Genomic DNA, 19,872 nt, shown 5'->3' with positions numbered 1-19,872 from the left:
TCTTTTCAAATCCAGATATACATACTTAGGCCTAACGAATAATTGCGTATATTAGTGTCTGTCACACAAAATGAGATTGAATCCCCTTAGAACATCTCACACCACCGCATCAATCGTTTTCCTAATTCCTCAACTCAGTCGCCTTATGGATGGATATTAGACACAAGCGTATGTACGTAATGTCTTTGACTTGCTTCTCATTGGTCACTTAGGAAGGATTGTTCTACTCCTTACACACAAACATTCTAAATTGCAAAAAAGGGATTTGTGTTGTTGTCATCAGTGTTGTGTTATCCACCCCTGATTGGCTTTGGAAATTTGTTGTTTTTGTACTCGATATTAATGTTGGCCAATGACGACAAAGACAGCATAACTGTGTGCTGTAATGGTAACTATTTGAGCTAGGACCCGTGTTTCACATTGAGCAGAAACTATAAAAAGCAAGCGCTTGTTTTCTCCAATGTTCAGTTTCAGTTTAGATTTTGTTTTCAAAATTCCTTTTTGTGTTTCTCGACAGTTTGTATATTTATATGTACATACAATCAACAAGTGAAGTATAACAACAAACAAATTCAAAGTCATTTAAATGTAAGAACAAAATCGAATATTTGTTCAGATATAAACGGGTAATTATAAATGGAATGTACTAAATATTCGTGGGAATAAATTAAATAAAACAAAACAAAGTTTTTAAAAAATATATTTTAATTGTCATACAGGCTAGTTTATTCAGCTATCCACAATTTCAAAGCATTAAATACTTAATATAGAAGATAAAAATGAAAACACATGTCTCGCCGTTTTTCCCAAAGTGAAGTACATTCGCATCAAAAGATTTGGGGTATGGATGTCAAAGGGAACATTTGTCGGGCTCATATCTTGCAAACCGCGGATCGGGTTCATAGATACCAAACCATTAAAAATTCAAAGATAACAAGTAACTATAAAAGTGCAACAAAGGTCATAATAAACGACTTTGTAGAGCATGCGACGATTCTTCAAGGCCAAAATAATAAAAAAAGAATTTAAAATTTTCAATTTTTATGGCCTATTTCTCTAAGCCGAATCGAATTCAAATTCATTCGAATTACTACCAAACTTCTGTTATTGTAGAAAATTTTTGTTCGTTTGAAACCACAAATGAAGCTAATATTCAAAAAAAAAAACAGAAGTTTGGTAGTATTTCGAACGAATTTGAATTCGAATAGTCTTTGTGAAACTGGCCTTTAATTATTTTTTCGAGTTTCACATTGAGCAGAAACTATAAAATGCAAGCGCTTGTCTTCTCTAATGTTCAGTTTCAGTTTAGATTTTGTTTTCAAAATTCCTATTTGTGTTTCTCGACAGTTTGTATATTTATATGTCTATACAATAAACAAGTGAAGTATAACAACCAACAAATTCAAGTCATTTATATAAGAACAAAATCGAATATTTGTTCAGATACAGACGGGTAATTATAGATGGAATGTACTAAATATTCGTGGGAATAAATTAAATAAAACAAAACAAAGTTTTTAAAAAAATATATTGTTAATTGTCATACAGGCTAGTTTCATTAGTTACCCACAATTTCAAAACATTAAATACAGAATATAGAAGATAACAAGTAAGAAAAGTGTTAAGTTCGGTCGGGCCGAACTTTTTATCAGTTCAGTCATTTCGGTGGATTAATGTGGCCACAACCTTAAAAATACAGAAAATCGGAAGGTACCGTTCTATGGGGGCTATATGATGGCGTGGACCTATACCTACAAATTTCTGGGGGAAAGTTTCATACCCCCAACGAACACTAAATACCAAATTTCAGCCATCTCGGTGTGATAATGAGGCCAAAACCTTCAAAATACCGAAAATCGGGAGATATCGTCCTATGGGGCTATATCAAAATGTGGACCTATATAAACGTTTTATGGTAGAAATGTTTCTTAGCCTCTGGAAACACAAAATACAAAGTTACAACCGATTCTGTTGTCAAATGGGACTAATACAATTAAGATGACGCGTACTTTATATGGGGCGTTATATGGGGCTATACCAAAACGTGGACCTATATAAACCAACTTTGGTAGGAATGTTTTTTCGGTCTCTGGAGGCACAAAATACTAAATTACAACCAATTCGGTGGTTAAATGGGACAAATATCTTAAAAATTCCTTTAAACGACGACGCGTCATTTTGTATGGGGGCTATACGAAAGCGTGGACCTACATAGCCCGCTTTCAATACTAAAAGTCCTACGTGCATATAATAGATTTTCCCAAAATTTCATCCACCTACGTCAATCCGTTCGGACGCTAGAGTGATTTCCACAGACGGACAGACGGACGGACATGGCTATATCGATGTAGAATTGCACGCTGATCAAGAATATATATAGTTTGTGGGGTCTACAATGATTATTTCGAATAGTTACAAAAGTAGTGACAAACTTAATATACCCCCATCCTATGGTGGAGGGTATAAAAATGAAAATACATGTCTCGCCGTTTTTCCCAAAGAGAAGTACATTCGCATCAAAAGATTTGGGGTATTGATGTCAAAAGGGGAACATTTTGTTAGGCACATATCTTGCAAACCGCTTAAAATTTTGATTTACTTCATCTCAAGGTGAAATTGATAATTTTTTCCCCGGTTCAGATTCATAGATACCAAAGCATTAAAAATTCAAGCAAAACAACCAACTAACTACTACAACTAATTTTTAATTATTTTTTCGAGGAAACCCCAACTACAAAAGTGTTCTAGGAAGTTGTTTAGTGACATCTAGGAACAATTCCTCAAGATAAAAATCGCAACAACATATATTATTATTATTAACATTTTTTTGTTCCATATGACAATAGCCAATTGTAAATTCTAAACGGTTCCTTTTGACATCAAGGCCCCGAGTCTGCAGTGGCCCATAACAGTGAAAGGGCTAGACAATGGTCGTCTTTATCGTCGTCTATCATACTACGGTGAACAATGCTGCCTCATTGGACAAAAATCGAAAAATGTGTAGTCGACTTTTTTATAATTTAATGGTTTTATTTTATTGAGAACACTTCAAATAGGTCAATCGTGAAAGAATTTTGTCGATATATAGTGTTACTATAAAGTTATAGTTCCTCAAACATAGAAAATTGTTCGTATGTAGCTTATATTGAAATTTATTTTAAACATTTTTTTAAATATTAAAACTTTTTAATTGGGAACTAAAGAGTGGCCAATAGATGTCCTTTTTATGAACAAAAAAGTTTACATAAAATGTTTATACATAAAGTACCGTTATGTTGATTGAAGCAATATCATATCACGTATTTATCTTCTTTCATGGAGTGTATCTAAAAATTGCAACAAATTACAGCTTCGGTCATTTGGTACATAAAACAGACATCACTTTCGAATAAAGTTATAAAAAAATAACATCCGAAGAAATCCGATTCAAGTTTCCAGATTTTGCCTCAGTTTACCAATTCACTTTATTTGACTGTCTCCTATTATTTTTGTTAATACGTTGTCGAAAACACTTAAAAAAGCTTGAATCTGAAATAATTTTGCCGATAGTTAATGCCACTATTTTGATAGGAATGGGATATTGTTGTAATATGTATGATAAATTCAACCTACAAACGTTTTAATTTTAGACATAGAGTATATTACAACATTTGAATTGAATTGGGAATTAAAGAGTGGTTATTGGCCTTAAAAAGTCTACATTGTCATGACAATGGCTTTATCTTCATTTAGTTGGCATGTGTTCTCGGACATTTCACGTCAAAAAACTCGTGATAGAAAACCGTTAGTATAAACGTGACTATAGTTTCAATTAAATTTATTTCAAATTAAAACCAACTATGTGGCAACTCCAGGCAGATTGTAAAAGAGGGAATATTAAAAACAAAAGTACCTTTATATACAGGGACAATATCCAAATCTGAAAAAATGAACAGGGACCTAGAAAATATCGCATATTAAATTTGAAGGCTATTAAATGAAAATTGACTGAGATATAGTAAAATCGGAGAATGATATATATGAGGGCTATATCAAGATCTGAACCGATAAAACTGATTAACGACCTAAGAAAACAACACATATTAAATTTGAAGGATGTTTAATTAAAATTGTCCGATTTATTGCAAAATCGGGGAAAGATATATATGGGGGCTATATCCAAATCTGAAGCGATTTTTGTCAAAATCGGTAAAGTTGATTAGGGGCCTGCGAAAAGATATTTAATTTGAAGGCTATTCTCTTAAAATTAACCGACTAATATCCAAATCTGAACCGATATTGACCAAATTTGGTATTTTTCATTCCAAAAGTACTTGTACAAAAATTCATCGTCCTTGGTCAACTCCTTCTATTTTGTCCACGTTTACTTAGAAGCGGTGTCAGTATTTGGGTATTTACATTTCCATGACTTAGAAAATTACACACATTATTATTTATTTTTTTTTCATCGAATTTAAGCATGGTAGAACAATATATGCCAGCAATACCCAGCTAACTGAACTGGGCTGTAATGTTAGTGTCAAATTCCATACGACATTTTATATATTTTTTTCTATGAAAAAAAAAATATTTCCCATGAAGACTTTTTCATATCAACCTCCTCCAAGTACGAACAACGTGCCGCACACTAAAACACCGCTTATAGAGTAGATCCGGCAAACTATCAATATTCCCAACATTAGATATTTACGATATTTAATTTCAAAGAATCAATAGCTATCGATTTTATCGGTTATTTGTCATCACCATTAATTTGGAAATAAAAATGGCGGAAATGTTTTGTTGACATTTTGCTAAAGTACTACCAGGGTGTAATAAGAAGGTATTAATTACATCGATAACAATAATCGGGCCATTTACCACACCAAACGTCAAAATTTGTTCACAATAGCGCATTACTGTTAATTGCTTGTTTACTTTACCGTATTTGTTCTACCATGGTATTTAGGTATTAAAACGATTTTCCAATTTAATTACAGTGAAATATCCTTAATTCGCACCTCGATAATTCGCAACAAAGTGCCAATCCCTTGAAAAAATTGATATAATCCGTAAAAATACACTCATTTTGGTCCCCTAAACAATTCCTATTTTTTCTGGAATTCAAAAGCTGACCAAGTCAAGTATGTATATTCAAAGAAGTGTATTCTCAAAGAATTTCATCATAAAACCTAACATTCTTCACTTCTTTCCTTGTTGTTTTGGTCCACAATTTTATTGATGGCATTTTGAAGATCGATTCGCATTGTTCTTTCCCCAGAAATTATTGTATTGCATATTAAAAATATTGAAACCTCCGTTAATTCGTATTTTTTATACAATTCATGTTAAATGTCAATCCCGCTAACTCTTTTTCGGTTTTTATTTTATTACAAAAACATGCAACAAAAGTCGAGGGGTTGCTCTATTTGAAATATTTGCTAAAATCAATTATGTTTTAGACAAATAAGTCAATTCTTAACTTAATACTTAAAATAAATTCAATTTCCATAGGATTTGATCTCAAAGTTATATTACAGCCATGATTTTTTCTCTTCGATACTCCCTAACAAAATATGGTCATATTTCAATAAAAACAAAGACGTGTTGTTTGTTATGACACAAAAATTCCAATTATTGAGGAAATTTGTTAACTAACATTTAGAATGTACAAGGACAAAATTAATATATGGTATGTTCCAGAACTGCAATAATCTACTAATTTTTATTACTATTTCTTTCGATATCATAAAGGAAAAATTGTTATTGTAGTAAAAAAAATATGTAGATTCTTGCAGGTTTTGGAACAGGCATGCTATTATGTTGACGTCTCCACATTTTTTCTGAAAAGGCATGTATTTTTGGTTGTGGTGAAGAACCCTAACTAACAAATAACTAAATTCCGATATAATAAATGGTCTTAGCTCAATGATATTTTACACAATGTTAGCTGACAACTTTATATCTGTTCAAGAACCTGCAAGAATCTACATATCGAAAAAACAGAAAAAAACGACCCGTGGCAACGTGGTAAAATTTCTTGATTTTCGATTATTTCACTTGATTTTTCTTCTTAAGTTTGCATTGTATTTAATTCCAATCTATCAGAGAGGTGTTGATATGAAGGACGATTTCTCTAAAATATTGAATGTTATACGATATTTTTAGACCCGAACATAGTTTCTATGAATACTTATATTATACCCTCTGTAAATGACGGTTGTGATGTCAAGCGTAATGAGCATTTCCCCGCTAATACCCAAATATGGTAATATGGTGGAAGCCTTACAAAAGCAAAAGTTCTTTTTTCATTCAAGCTTTTTTCACTCAGTAAACGATAACTATTTGAAATGAAATGTGTTGTTTGATTTTAATATACTTAAGGAAAAGAACATAATAAAAATAGCAAAGTTAATCTGTCCTTGATTCCTTGTTGGTGACCGTATTGGAGACCGAAATAAAAAGATTTGATCCATTAAAGGAATAATTAAAAAAAAATCTGTGAAAAAACTTTATATTTCTAGCCCTTCCAAATCACATCGGTTACACTCGACGACAGCAAGAACACCCGCTGGCTCTTAACGACCAAGCAGAAATCATTCGAATCATGGATTTTACAGAGTATCGCCAAAGGGGTAAGTAAAGTAAATCTTTCAATTAGAAAATGTTGCAAATGTGGATTACGGTCAATTGAATATGTCTTCATTTGTTTGTGTGTGTGTGTTTTTTAACCAAAGAAATCTCATTTTATTATCATAAAGCGAATTTTATTACACAATGTATCTAATGCAATAAACAAAGACAAATAATGTCCGATTTCAACATCACCCATGTATCCTGCGACACTGTCCCAATCAAATGTCATGTGATGTGAATGTTGTTAGAAAGCTGAAATAGTGGGTGTGGGCACCAATATGCCAGAGCCACACGAACTGTCCTTGGGGGACATCTTCTTTTTTTTTTCCCAACTGACATTAAATATAATAAAGCCTATTAAATGAAATCCGCCAAACAACAAATAATTGGATAGGAGGGGTATCCCATGAACATTTTATTTTCTATTATGTATAGTGTGTTTGTTTCCAAGCTGACAGTTAGTTAAATATTGGGTTATATTTAAGAAAAAAAAACTTTTAAAATTAAAAAGTGAGGCATTTCCGGGAATGGGAATAAATTTCTAACCACTTATATCAACAGACACACATAGCAAAATGCATTTCACTTCTTAGCAATTAGTAGGCATGTACATATCGCTTATTTACACAAAGATTGGCATAACTCAAAAAATTCGTTTTATGAGTTAGCAATTTCTATTTTTTCTACGACTTCTACTTTATCTTGTATCAAATTTTTATACTGATATCTCTAAAACTCGACGAGTTACAGTTAATTTACTACGAGTTTCGCATAATACAGCCCAAAAGTTGTTTGAGTTAATGAAGCACTAAAACACTTCAAATCATGCTTGATCCTGCACTGAAATTTAGCACTGATATCTGGCCAGCTGGTCCAAGTAGGTTTTTTAGTTTTTCTGTAATAATCTTTTTAAGCGGGGAAGTCGAATTTTAATCGCCAACTTAAAACGCGTTTTTCTAGAAACAAGATTTTTTTGAGATGTGCCACTCTTTGAGTAAATGAGCGATATGTATGTATCAGTTCATGTTGATTACTATAAGATTTAAACCAGTAGTGAATCTGATTTACCATATTTATCATTTGCATACATTAGGGAGTATTGGTCTAGTTTGAGGATTATCAATCCAATAAGAAATATTCATTTTTATAGTTAAATCCTGTGGGGTTATTTCTACTCCTTAGCCTACCCTCCTCTTTTACCTCGCGACACATTAGATTGCTCTAAGCATTACTTCTAATACGTTTCAAGACACAGAAGCTAATAGTGATTTAGGTATTAGCAGCCCTTTTCCCATGCTAATTTTGTTAAAGAAGGAGTGTATTTAGTTCCAACATACTAGGACAACATTTCGAAATTGTACCGATTCTCGTTCTCTAGATATTGGCATAGAAAATCAAAATTGTTTGAGGTACTTCAACTCCAAAGCGAATATTGACCATACTTCTTTCATAATGTACTGTAATATACTCTGAAAATTTTAGTAAAATAAATGGCATGCATGTCGTCATCATAAATGCCAAAAGTCGTAAGAAACAATTTCATAAGTTTACGGGAGAATCAAAAAACGTTATAAAATAAAAAAACTGTTTTATGGAATAATAATCTTATGAGGGCGAGTATTTGGGATATTATCAATCATATACGAATGGAAAGCCGCGGAAACGCTTCGTTTTGGGATCCGTCATTGCAACAAAATCTTGCAATATTATTCCATTATCCGAAATGCCATTTCTTAGATAGGATCCTTATTTTTTAACGTAGAAGCTTGAAATTTCAAAAAACCAATTTTGATTTTTTTGGAGATACGACTTCGGGCATTTATGATGATATGTTCCTATATACATCGTCGAAAGGACACGGGAGATTTCTGACATATCAATGAGTGCACGCCGATTCATATTACCGCACGGGAATCATATTTCCCGGGAAATATCTATTTACATTTATCACAACTCATATTGAGTGAATGAATAAACGATGTAATAAGTTAGGGACCTATGATAGGGATTATTTTATATGCCCGTGTCTTTTATACCATTTTTATCCTGCTTTATATAAGTGCGAAAGAATATTTTTTTTTTTCGAGAAATCCCGAATTCCCGAGAATGGGGATTTTGTGATGCCCGTTTCCCTTGAATTATAAAAACCGGGAAAACCCGAAACTTTATATGGGACCCACTTTTTATCGCCGGGACCGAACGGCGAGTCCTACGACACCACTTATAGAGCAGTTTTACATGGTTTTGCCACCGGTGCCAAATAAATAAAATAAATTACATAATTTAAATAAAAATATTAAACTATACGAGTATGTACATTTTGTTATTCCATGTTGATTCAAAGACCGCTGAACTGAATGGGGAACTAATATCAACAGTTTGTTGGCATTTATTTTTGGTTAAGTGAATCGCAGAGGCAGGAATGGATGATCTACATATCGTCGGTGTCATGCTTAAGAGTTCCATATGCCATATTTGGCATTTTGAGTTACAGGTACCTTTCAAAGTTTTCAACCCTACTCTTTCTGAATTTCTAGTCGGTTTTCCTCTTTTTCTTATAGTGTTCGAGATATAGAAATGTCAATATGTTCCATATCCACTTTGGACGCAAAAATATGCTTTTTTGTCCCATATCCCATATCCATATCTGGCGTATGAAACAAAAGAACTTTGAACTTTTTTGTTCCATATCCATACCGTTTGGCTTATGGAACAAAAAAAGACAAAAACAAATTGTTTTAAAGGACTAGGTTTAAAAACAGAAGAAGAATAGTTTTTAAATCAAGAGATTTTAAATTATTGCATTGTTAGATGAAACTAAAATTTATTTTTGCTTAAATTTAACGCCACCCGCTTAATAAAAGACATATAAGATAATTAAAATTTCAGAAAATGAATGAAAATAGAATTCTATTGCCACTACAAATAGTTCAAAGAACGATTACTGATTTTTTCGAATGAATTAAACGATGAAATAAGACAATAAAATAAGTTAATAAAAATTATATTTTTCGAAAGTGGAGGAGTCCACTCCTTAAATAAATTTAAAGGAAGCATATAACAATGGTCCTTAAAAGCATTTATTTTCTACTGCAACTGTTTTATTGAAGCCCTCGAATTTTCAGCACAAGATAAAATAGGAGGTGGAACGGAGGTGGAACACAATTGATCAAAAGTTTGTTTGTTAAAATGTGACATAAAGTGTTCCATGTAACACAAATTGCTAAAAACATGAAAAAAGATCCTATGGAACAAATCAACAACCTTTTGCATTTATAACAAGTGAGAAAAGGCTATAGTCGGCACGGGCCCGACTATGTGATACCCTACACCACTACCTCTGTGCATAATCTTTTCACTCGAAAACATTTCTTTTAGGAAGATACGAAAGCTTTCACCTATCTGGCTTTTATACCAAATGACTTAAGGCGAACCGAACCAAAATAATTAATATTTAATTTAATATTTGACTACTATCAACATCACCAACATCAATATGCTTCTATCTCTGTGAGAAAATTTCGTGATGATCCAATCAAAATTCCCACCCGTAGTGTGATTGCAGAAAAGTGGAAAAAAGGGATGTATTACCGACTTTTGCTATATCTCTATTATTTGACCACCTACGCTAACCTACTTTGCATAATTTTAAAGATGGGATTTTCTACTTTCTCAGTCAGGCTTTGCTTTTAGATGGTCCTCAACCACAGGTGTGATATTCGTCATTATTATTAAAATCGCAAAAATGAAAAGTTGCGTTCTATTAGCGACTATTGCGATATCTTCGTTGTTTGACCACCTACGACAACCTACGTTACATCGTTGTATAGGTTATATTTTCTACTTTCCTTGCTTTTTATATACCCCTTTTGCTTTTTATATACCCCTTATAGACGCTGAGATATTTGCTTTGGAATAAAATTTTGACTTTTTCTCCAAATAAATTTTTTGCTCATTCCGACCCCTAAATATTATCCGACCATCACCAAAATCAATAGGCTTCTTCATCTGTGAGACATTAGCCCTAAAAATTTCGTGACGATCCGATCAAAATTGCGACCTGTAGCGTGATTTCCAAAAAAATTGAAAATGGGATGTATTACCGACTATTGCGATATCTCCGTTATTTGGTCACCTACGCCGACCTAGTTTGCATCATTGTAAAGATGGAATCTTCTACTTTCATAATCAGGAAAGTCCCCAACCAAAGCTGTGATATTCGTCATTATAACTAAAATCGTAAAAATGAAAATTTGGGTTTTATTTGCGACCATTGTGATATCTTCGTTGTTTGACCACCTACGACAACCTACTATACATCGTTGTAAATCATTAGCAGGTTTTGCTTTTTATATACCCCCTATAGATGCGGAGATATGCGCTTTGAAATAAAACGTTGACTTTTTCTCCTAATAAGTTTTTTGCCTATTCCGACCGCTGAATATTATCCAACCATCACCAAAATCAATAGGCTTCTTCCCTCCGGGATCCCCATCAACATCCAAAATTTCGTGATGATCCGATCAAAATTGCGACCTGTAGCGTGATTACAAGGTTTAGATAGACAGACGGACGGACGGACACACATAGCCAGATCGACTCAGCTCGTCGAGACATTCATTTTGGTATATATAAGGGTCTACGACCTATATTTCGATGCGTTACAAAATTCTTGGCCAAAATCTAGCCTGTATGGACTAAAACATTAACTTGAGTTTTTCTCGAATCAGGCAAATGGCGTATGAAAGAAACACTTAAGCATGACACCGACGATATCGCACATTTACTTAAAGAGTGACATAAGTCAAAAAAATAGTTTTTTGAGTTGGCAATTTCTATTTCTTTACGACTTTAGTTTTATCTTGTGTCAAATTTTAATGTTGATATCTCTAAAACTCAACGAATTACAGCTTTATTTCTTTGATTTTTGGCATAAATCATCAATAATGTTTCATGCTTGATCTTGCAGAGAAATTTAGCACTAATATCTGCCTAGCTCTTTAGAGAAGATGGCCCAAGCTGGGAAGTCAAATTCCAATCGCCAACTTAAAACGCGTTTTCCTCGAAATTTGTTTTTGAGTAAATGAGCGATATGTAGGTAAAAATGATAGGATTGAGCGAAAATCCTTCGGTATACCTCCCTATAATACTTATCGTATCAATGATTCAATTTTCCGTCAATTAGGGATTTGAGGGTTGTTTTTTTTTTTTCTTTATTTTCAAGACAACACTAATTGATGATGTATTTGCCTTCAATAGGTAAAGAAATGGTCGACTACATTGCTGATTATCTCGAAAACATCAGAGATCGACGTGTTTTTCCTGATGTTAAACCTGGTTATATGAAAAATCTCCTACCAGATTCTGCACCAGTTGAAGGCGAGGAATGGCAGAGTATATTCGATGACGTGGAAAGGGTGATAATGCCAGGTAATTTTTAAATTCCTTATCTGTGATTCATTCCAATTGCTTTTGCTTTTCATTTGTTACCCAAAATCTTGACAAAATTGACGATTTTGATACCCATAAAATCACAATTATGATGCAATATGATTTCTTGTTTCTAGGATTTCTTTTCTTAGATTTTCTTGGATTCGATTGAAATTGAGCATGTTATGACTATTCTTTTGTGTTTTTTTGTTTCAGGTATTACCCATTGGCAGAGTCCACATATGCATGCATACTTTCCTGCACTCAACTCGTTTCCATCCTTATTGGGTGATATGTTAGCCGATGCTATTAACTGCTTGGGGTTTACATGGGCGAGTTCACCAGCATGCACTGAATTGGAAATTATCGTTATGAATTGGCTGGGTAAAATGATAGGACTGCCGGATGAATTTCTCAATTTGAATAGTTCTAGCCGAGGCGGCGGCGTGGTGCAGACGACAGCAAGTGAGGCTACATTGGTGTGTTTGTTGGCCGGTAGAACAAGGGCAATACAACGTTTCCATGAAAAATGTCCTGGATATCAAGATGCTGAGATTAATGCACGTCTGGTGGCTTATTGTTCGGACCAAGCTCATTCCAGTGTGGAAAAGGCAGCATTGATAGGTGCAGTTGTTTACTCTTTTAAAGTGTACATATGTTTGCATATTCATAAGTCAAAAAATTGATACTTTTATAGGACTGGTTCGAATGCGTTACATTGAGGCCGATCAAAATCTTTCAATGCAAGGTCAACCTTTGCGTGATGCAATTGAAGATGACATACGCCAAGGGTTGGTTCCATTTTGGGTATGTATTTGATAATATTATATTCTAGTCGTACCTTGTGCCAAAGACCATTTATGGCAATTAAGGGGTGACAGCACAAAACAAAAATTAGGCACAATATTTAATTTAAATGTAATTTATGTTTGTAATTTATGTTAGTGCTTATTGGCATGGTCGAATAATAACGGTAGAACAAGTTCGGTAAAACACAAATGAAAAAAGTTTGATGAGACTTTGCAGCATTTTATAAAAATCGTTAAAAATGAATAGAGTGCCAATGTTTCACCACAAAATCGAATTGCGTATATTAATAATACATAAATGCATGGAATAACTGTTGCATGTTTGTTGATTCAAGTAAATTAGCTATAACCTATTGAGATTGCAAAGGAATCGCCATCATATGCTGACACAATGTGGAGTAGGAATTAAAAGCTAATTTGTGGAGTAAATGAGAATGAAAGAAGATACAAAGAAAAATGGAAAATTTAGTGTTTCTTTGGATATCTGTCAATATTTATCATCCGATGTTTTTGTCGAAATACGACTGATAGATGCAGAGATATTTGTAAATATAATATAATACAACATCTAAATTTGGACCAGCCTTCTGGTACCACTCCTTTTGTTTGCTAATTAAAAAGGCATATATCCTAAGACTAAATGCGAACATCATTAGAAATCAATTTGTTACTACACCTGAGAAGAGGATTAAAACGCCCAACATAATGACATTCGAGCTGGATTTATCACAATATTGTTGTTTATTTCTTGTCAGCAGCTGTATCATAACTTAGACAATTTGAAGACATTTGTTCTCATCAAATTCAAGTGTCCTTTTGGGAATCAAAGTGACTGACAAAGAAGCAACAAGTAAAGCCGATTAGAGGGTGGGGGCAGAAGGGGGGAATAAAACAATGAGGGATGTGGAAAAATTCTCATTCTATCATAACACATGTTACAGTTATTTATTCGAAAGAGCTTTTGTCTGTGTATTTCATGATATCCTCTATAGGTTTGCGCTACGCTGGGAACAACTGGAGCATGTTCATTTGATAATTTGGAGGACATTGGAGTTGTCTGTCGAGAATACAATTTATGGCTGCACGTGGATGCTGCGTATGCTGGCAGTGCTTTTATTTGTCCAGAGTTTCGCACGTGGCTAAAGGGTATAGAATGGGCTGATTCCATTGCATTCAATCCATCTAAATGGATGATGATACATTTCGATGCCACTGCCTTGTGGTAAGATAAATTAAAAATATTAATTTCTGTAGCTTTCTATATCGCCTGTGTTTTCACCATTTTTTTAGGGTAAAGGATAGTGCAGCTGTTCATCGAACATTCAATGTGGAGCCGCTATATCTGCAGCATGAAAACTCCGGAGTAGCTGTGGATTTTATGCATTGGCAGATACCACTTAGTCGCCGTTTTCGTTCGTTAAAAATTTGGTTTGTTCTAAGGTCATATGGCATAAAAGGACTACAGAGGCATATACGGGAGGGCGTCCGATTGGCACAGAAATTTGAGGCCTTGGTTGCTGCAGATCATCGTTTTGAAATTCCAGCCAAAAGGCATTTGGGTAATAATTAAATAAGGACATTATTTAGATTTGTATTTCTACAGACTTCAAGAAAACTAAGGGTTTAATGTAGAAGTTTTGGAGATTAGAATACATTCAATAAAAAAAAACTTGTTCATAGAATAATTTAACCATATCTGTCGAAATCAGGCATTTGAAATAAAAACTAATCTGAAATTCAGTAGATTTGATTTGACGTATACATAATGAAATCAAAAAAATCCATGATCTATGTACCTGTTTAATCACAATTTTCAAAAAATTTGAAAATATTTAATTTCATATTTGGGTTCTCAGTATAGTTTTATTTTATCTCCAAAATACTACATATACGCTCATTATTATATGTAAGTCTTCTTTTGTTATTGTATGTATTTTCCGAACAGATTTATAGCGTTCCGGTTAACTTAAAGTTAAAACTGATCATTAAATTTCAAGGAGGCATTAAATTTAAATATAAAGCCTCCAAATTGTTTTTTCCATCCATCCATCCAATAGTAAAAGAAAACCATGGCACAATTAGTCAGGTAGTGGTATCACACCAGCTCTTCGAATATGAAAAGTCAAATCCCTTTATAAAAAAATATTTTTGTTGTAATACCAACAACATAAAGAGAGTTTTGACATAACATATTCAAAATTTTACGATGCCACTACCTGGGTAATTGTGCCATGAGGAAATCATATCGCTCATTTACTCAAAGAGTGGCATAACTCAAAAAATGCGTTTTTTGAGTTAGCAATTTCTATTTTCTCTACGACTTCTATTTTATCTTGTGTTAAATTTTCATGTCGATATCTCTAAAACTCAGCGAGTTACAGCTCATTTACTACGAGTTTGGCATAATTCATCAAAAACGTTTTTTGAGTTTATGAAGAACTAAAACACTTCAAATCATGCTTGATCTTGCACAAAAAATTAGCAGTGATATCTGTTTACAAAATATGGTACAAGTAGTTATTTTAGTTTTTATGTAATAATCTTTTTAATTTGGGAAGTCAAATTTCAATCGCCAATTTAAAACGCGTTTTTCTCGAAACCGTATTTTTTGAGATGTGTCACGCTTTGAGTAAATGAGCGATATAATAATGACCCTAAACGTATTTATCGACATGCCCCTTCCGATTGTTTTTTAACATGTCATTTCGTTTTAGATCCATTCAAAAAAAAAAAAACGAAGTATTTTTAAAGATATATGTACCTCACTTGAAACTTGCAAGACAAAATGATCGGTATAGTTCGACACTTAGTATGCCACTCTAACTTAACGTTCTCGATCCCCCGGGTAGCCCCATATGACGCTACCTCCTGATATCACATATTTTTATGACTTGATATTTTTATGATTTGATAGTCTTATGCCAGACTATGAAAATTTTCATGTACGTGAAAATGAGTTTATAGACAAGAGGTGTGAAGGGGGTGAAACTCTGTACACATGTCTTATGCCAGACTATGAAAATTTTCATTGAAAACGTGTGGCCATTTTCTTCCAAATTTTCATTGACGCCCACACACATATATGAAATCATATGAAAATTTTGATATTTTCATTGCTTTTGCATTGGTTTGAGAGTTACGAATTTAAACACAAAGAATAATTTCAGATTACAGAACCTTGTGTACAGAGTTTCATCCCCTTCACACCTCTTGCCTATAAACTCATTTTCACCTAAATGAAAATTTTCATAGTCTGGCATAAGACCAAGGTTCTGTAATCTGAAATTATTCTTTGTGTTTAAATTCGTAACTCTCAAACCAATGCAAAGCAATGAAAATATCAAAATTTTCATACGATTTCATACATGGGTGTGGACGTCAATGAAAATTTGGAAGAAAATGGCAAAACGTTTTCAATGAAAATTTTCATTGTCTGGCATAAGACATATGTATGTATATGATTTCCTGATGGTGGATGGTGTGAAATAAATGTTCGACCAGACTGCCTTAAATGTTATTATTCTATTTTTCAATTCAAAATGAATTTTCCCTCGTTCAGGTCTGGTGGTCTTTCGTATAAAAGGTGACAATGAAATAACCGAACGTTTATTAAAACGTCTCAATCATCGGGGCAATATTCATTGCATACCGTCGTCGCTAAAAGGGAAATATGTCATACGTTTCACAGTTACCTCAACGCGAACCACAGTTGATGACATCCTACGGGACTGGACCGAAATCAAGAATGCTGCCACGGAAATTTTAAGCGAAATGAATATCACAATTGCCAATCGAGTGTATCTTAAAGGCAAGTTTAACGACTCTAAAGTCCTTTCCCATTCCCCTCTGAATTTGAATTTGGTTTTCCAGATATTAAAGACAAATCGGATGGTTTTGGGAGCAGCCTTTTACTTTCGAATTCTCCACTATCGCCAAAAATTGTCAATGGTTCCTTCGCTGCAATATTTGATGATGAATTTCTTGCTAAAACCTATGCTGGGGTTAGAATTGCGGTAGGTCCGCGATTAAAATCTATAAATTTGATTTGCTAATTCTGTATCCATTTTATATAGCATCAGGAATCACCTTCAATGCGTCGACGTGTACGCGGAATAATGATGTCTGGCAAGCAATTCTCCTTGGACTCACACATGGATGTTGTGGTGCAAACGTCTATGGACTCAAGGACAACCAACAGTAAAGTTATCGATAGTTATGGCAAGACCACTCCAACAGTTAGACATGCCAAAGAACGTGACTCCATACGTGAGGATGAAGAGTCCCAGGAAGGTATGAAACCCAGGTAGTGTATTCGCCAATTTCACACAGTAAGCTTGTTACTTTTCATGTACTAAATTGTAGGAAACTATTCCAGTGAGTTAAATTGTTCGGTTTATCCTTTCATTTCCACAAGGCTTCTAGAATAGTGTTTTAAAGAAATTAGATGTTTGTAATTTGCCATGTTTTCTATGATGAAATGTCCATAATAATTTTTGATCACAGATTGTGAAACGAACTGGTGGGAGGAGTCGGCCACAATGCCTCAACTGCAACCAATACGAAGCCGACAAAACAGATTACCAGTCGCCATCACTCATCGCCCAAGTGATTTAAGCGTTGCTGGAACATATAACCGCCCACAACGTCCCTCATCGCTAACCACATCAGTGAATAGTGTTTGGTTACCTGTTACCCATTACCAGCTGCTGACAAATTCTCGTCAACTTTCAACAATAGCTGAAAAAGATAAACCATCAGCTAACAGTGATTCACTATCGTCCACATCCAGTTCACATACGCTACCCACTGAGTGCCAACTCTCTACCGAACAAAAACTATATCAAGGCAAACGGTTTTTGTTTTCCGAGGGGAGTATGGAGCAAAATTGTTCCTTTACTGATTCTGTATGTTGTCCACCGACACCCACCGATGAAAAATACCCCGACAAATCTGTATCAGAAAGCCCCAGCTCAGATGCAGGAAATTCCAATGATGCTACTCCCACAATAGAACTTTTCAAAGACAGTTTTCTCTCAGCCGAGTCCTTGGAATCGCCCAATCAGCCATCAAGTGATTCTGAGGGTTCGTCTGAGGACACATCTACCACATCTGCACCTGGATACTCTTCTCTGGAATCGGTTTGATTGTTGCATACTAACATTTTCTCCACACAACCTTTATGTATCGCTTCCTCACTCTTAAGGCTGCTGTGCTAGCAATAAATCTCGTTATAAGTGTAACAAAAACAAGAACATACCTACGACATATGTTTAGATCTTGTATCTACTAGTATTGAATATTTCCTGAAAGAGCAAATAATAAGAATACAAATAAATGCTACATGTTTTTTTTTCTGGAAACTCAAATTCAATGACCCTACCGTTTAATATTTGCATAAAGGATAGAATGAATTTTTTTGTTTTCTAACTTTTTCCTAAAACCAATAAATTTAATATAAGAATAAGCATACATACATATATTGAAAATCCTATATACACGTACATATATATAAAATATTTAACAATTTAAATGATATGAGCATTGCCGCTTTATAATCCAAAAGCTCTTCAAATGTTTGTGAAGTGTAATAAAAAATAACTTTAGCTGCAACGCGTAACACAAGTTGAATATGCTATGTAACGCTAAATACAATTCTAATACAAATTACAATCACATACATATGTATGTATATTAATAAATACTTATTAACAAAATACATAGACAATTATTAAATGTTCTAGTCAGTGCTGTTATATATGATCATTTGCAAAAAAAACAAAGAAAAAAATCATATCGGCAATATTACTCAATCGTATAATACTAAAAATATGTTTTAAATGTTTGCCACTTACATACATACAAATACTCGTATAGTAGTTACCTGGATAATATTCACAAATAACATACACACAACACAACAGAAGCCACGAAGTCTTGTAAAAAGTGTACTCTAAAATATATAAGAAAAATATAATAGAAAAAGTATTTAAATGTTCGTTCCCATTCTTCCTTATATATGTGTGTATATCACAAATTACATATTAATTTAGTTTAAAGTCTACATGTCTTTATAATAAATGTCTATTAGCTAAGTATATGACTTAAACATAAATATTTAGTAAAGATACATACATACATGCATTCGTTTAAACTAATTCAATAAAAAACTTATAATTGGAATTGGAACATTGGAATTTTTTATTAAAATAAATCAGTGGTAAAAATGTAATATGGTTGACAGTAAATCAGAGAAGCTCTGTTCTTCTGAGATAAGGTCGCACAGCAAGAACAAGCAAGAACATTTCGCACACAGTGCAAAAAGTAAACAATTAAGTTATAAATATACTTATTTATTTGGTAGGGAGTACAAAATACTCACCTTTCCCTACCACAGCAATGCTCAATGAGCGTCTGTCCGCATTACTCCATTAAGTTATTACCAAATTTGTATTGAGAAATAAAGCTTATTAGTAGAGCTAGACAATCTAGTTCCTAGTTCCAAAAGGTGTACATAAGTAACGTCATGCAAACTAACGAATACGCAGTTTTGGACGATTGGAACTGCGTAATAAACTACAGTCGCTCCAAGCGAAAGTCGTACACCTAATGAAACTTTTTTAATTTACTTATATCTCCGACACAAAAAGGGATATGAAGAAAGTATTTACGCAGCTTTATAGTGCATTTAGTAGACAATTTAGAAACACGATATAATAAAATAATCAACCCGTTTACATTGTTATAAAATTAAAGTATCTAAAATACTAAGAATTTTAGCACCAAGCGAAAGTCGTACAGCAATTATAAAGAGAAAATATTTTATAATATAAATAATCCTTCCGCATATTTCTGGTTTCAGTTGAATTCTGCAATCGATTTAGAATATTTTTGATCAGTTCTGTACAACTGTAGTGTAAAATATGTCACCGCTTGTTTTGAAAATCTCTCCTATAAGGATTTCTGGAAGAATAAGTCGTCTGGAGACATTTTCCATTTATAGAACCACTATAGACGATTT

General features: G+C 33.6%; 1 protein-coding gene across 6 annotated transcripts; it reads left to right on the top strand.

Annotated features, from left to right (window-relative positions):
- Positions 1–462: 462 nt before the first annotated feature.
- On the top strand, positions 463–19,040 carry Hdc (histidine decarboxylase). Of its 6 annotated transcripts, none has more exons than XM_073957274.1 (11): positions 463–588; positions 6,504–6,614; positions 11,875–12,045; positions 12,262–12,669; positions 12,743–12,852; positions 13,847–14,076; positions 14,145–14,413; positions 16,414–16,662; positions 16,725–16,867; positions 16,928–17,157; positions 17,358–19,040. In XM_073957274.1, exons 2-11 carry the CDS (start codon positions 6,587–6,589, stop codon positions 17,362–17,364), a joined length of 1,845 nt encoding a protein of 614 aa, XP_073813375.1. In that variant the 5' UTR covers positions 463–588; positions 6,504–6,586; the 3' UTR covers positions 17,365–19,040. The 6 variants fall into 6 exon arrangements, with proteins under 6 accessions (XP_073813375.1, XP_073813372.1, XP_073813371.1 ...); XM_073957271.1 differs by having other exon boundaries at positions 482–588; positions 16,928–17,144; XM_073957270.1 differs by lacking the exon at positions 463–588 and having other exon boundaries at positions 6,309–6,614; positions 16,928–17,144.
- The last annotated feature ends 832 nt before the right edge of the window (positions 19,041–19,872 follow it).

The sequence above is a fragment of the Musca autumnalis genome, unplaced genomic scaffold (genome assembly GCF_047663935.1).
Source record: "Musca autumnalis isolate F117 unplaced genomic scaffold, ASM4766393v1 scaffold_5, whole genome shotgun sequence".
NCBI lineage: Eukaryota > Metazoa > Arthropoda > Insecta > Diptera > Muscidae > Musca > Musca autumnalis.
Note: the sequence above shows the minus strand (reverse complement) of the source record. Positions and strands in the feature narration are given on the sequence as shown.

What these genes read in the sequence shown, in the direction of transcription:
- Hdc (XM_073957271.1), top strand. Translation starts at nt 6,587, where the DNA reads ATGGATTTTACAGAGTATCGCCAAAGGG. An exon ending in TTCGATGCCACTGCCTTGTG is followed by an intron (nt 14,077 to 14,144) that starts GTAAGATAAATT and finishes CCATTTTTTTAG; the next exon opens with GGTAAAGGATAGTGCAGCTG. An exon ending in TCCAGCCAAAAGGCATTTGG is followed by an intron (nt 14,414 to 16,413) that starts GTAATAATTAAA and finishes TCCCTCGTTCAG; the next exon opens with GTCTGGTGGTCTTTCGTATA.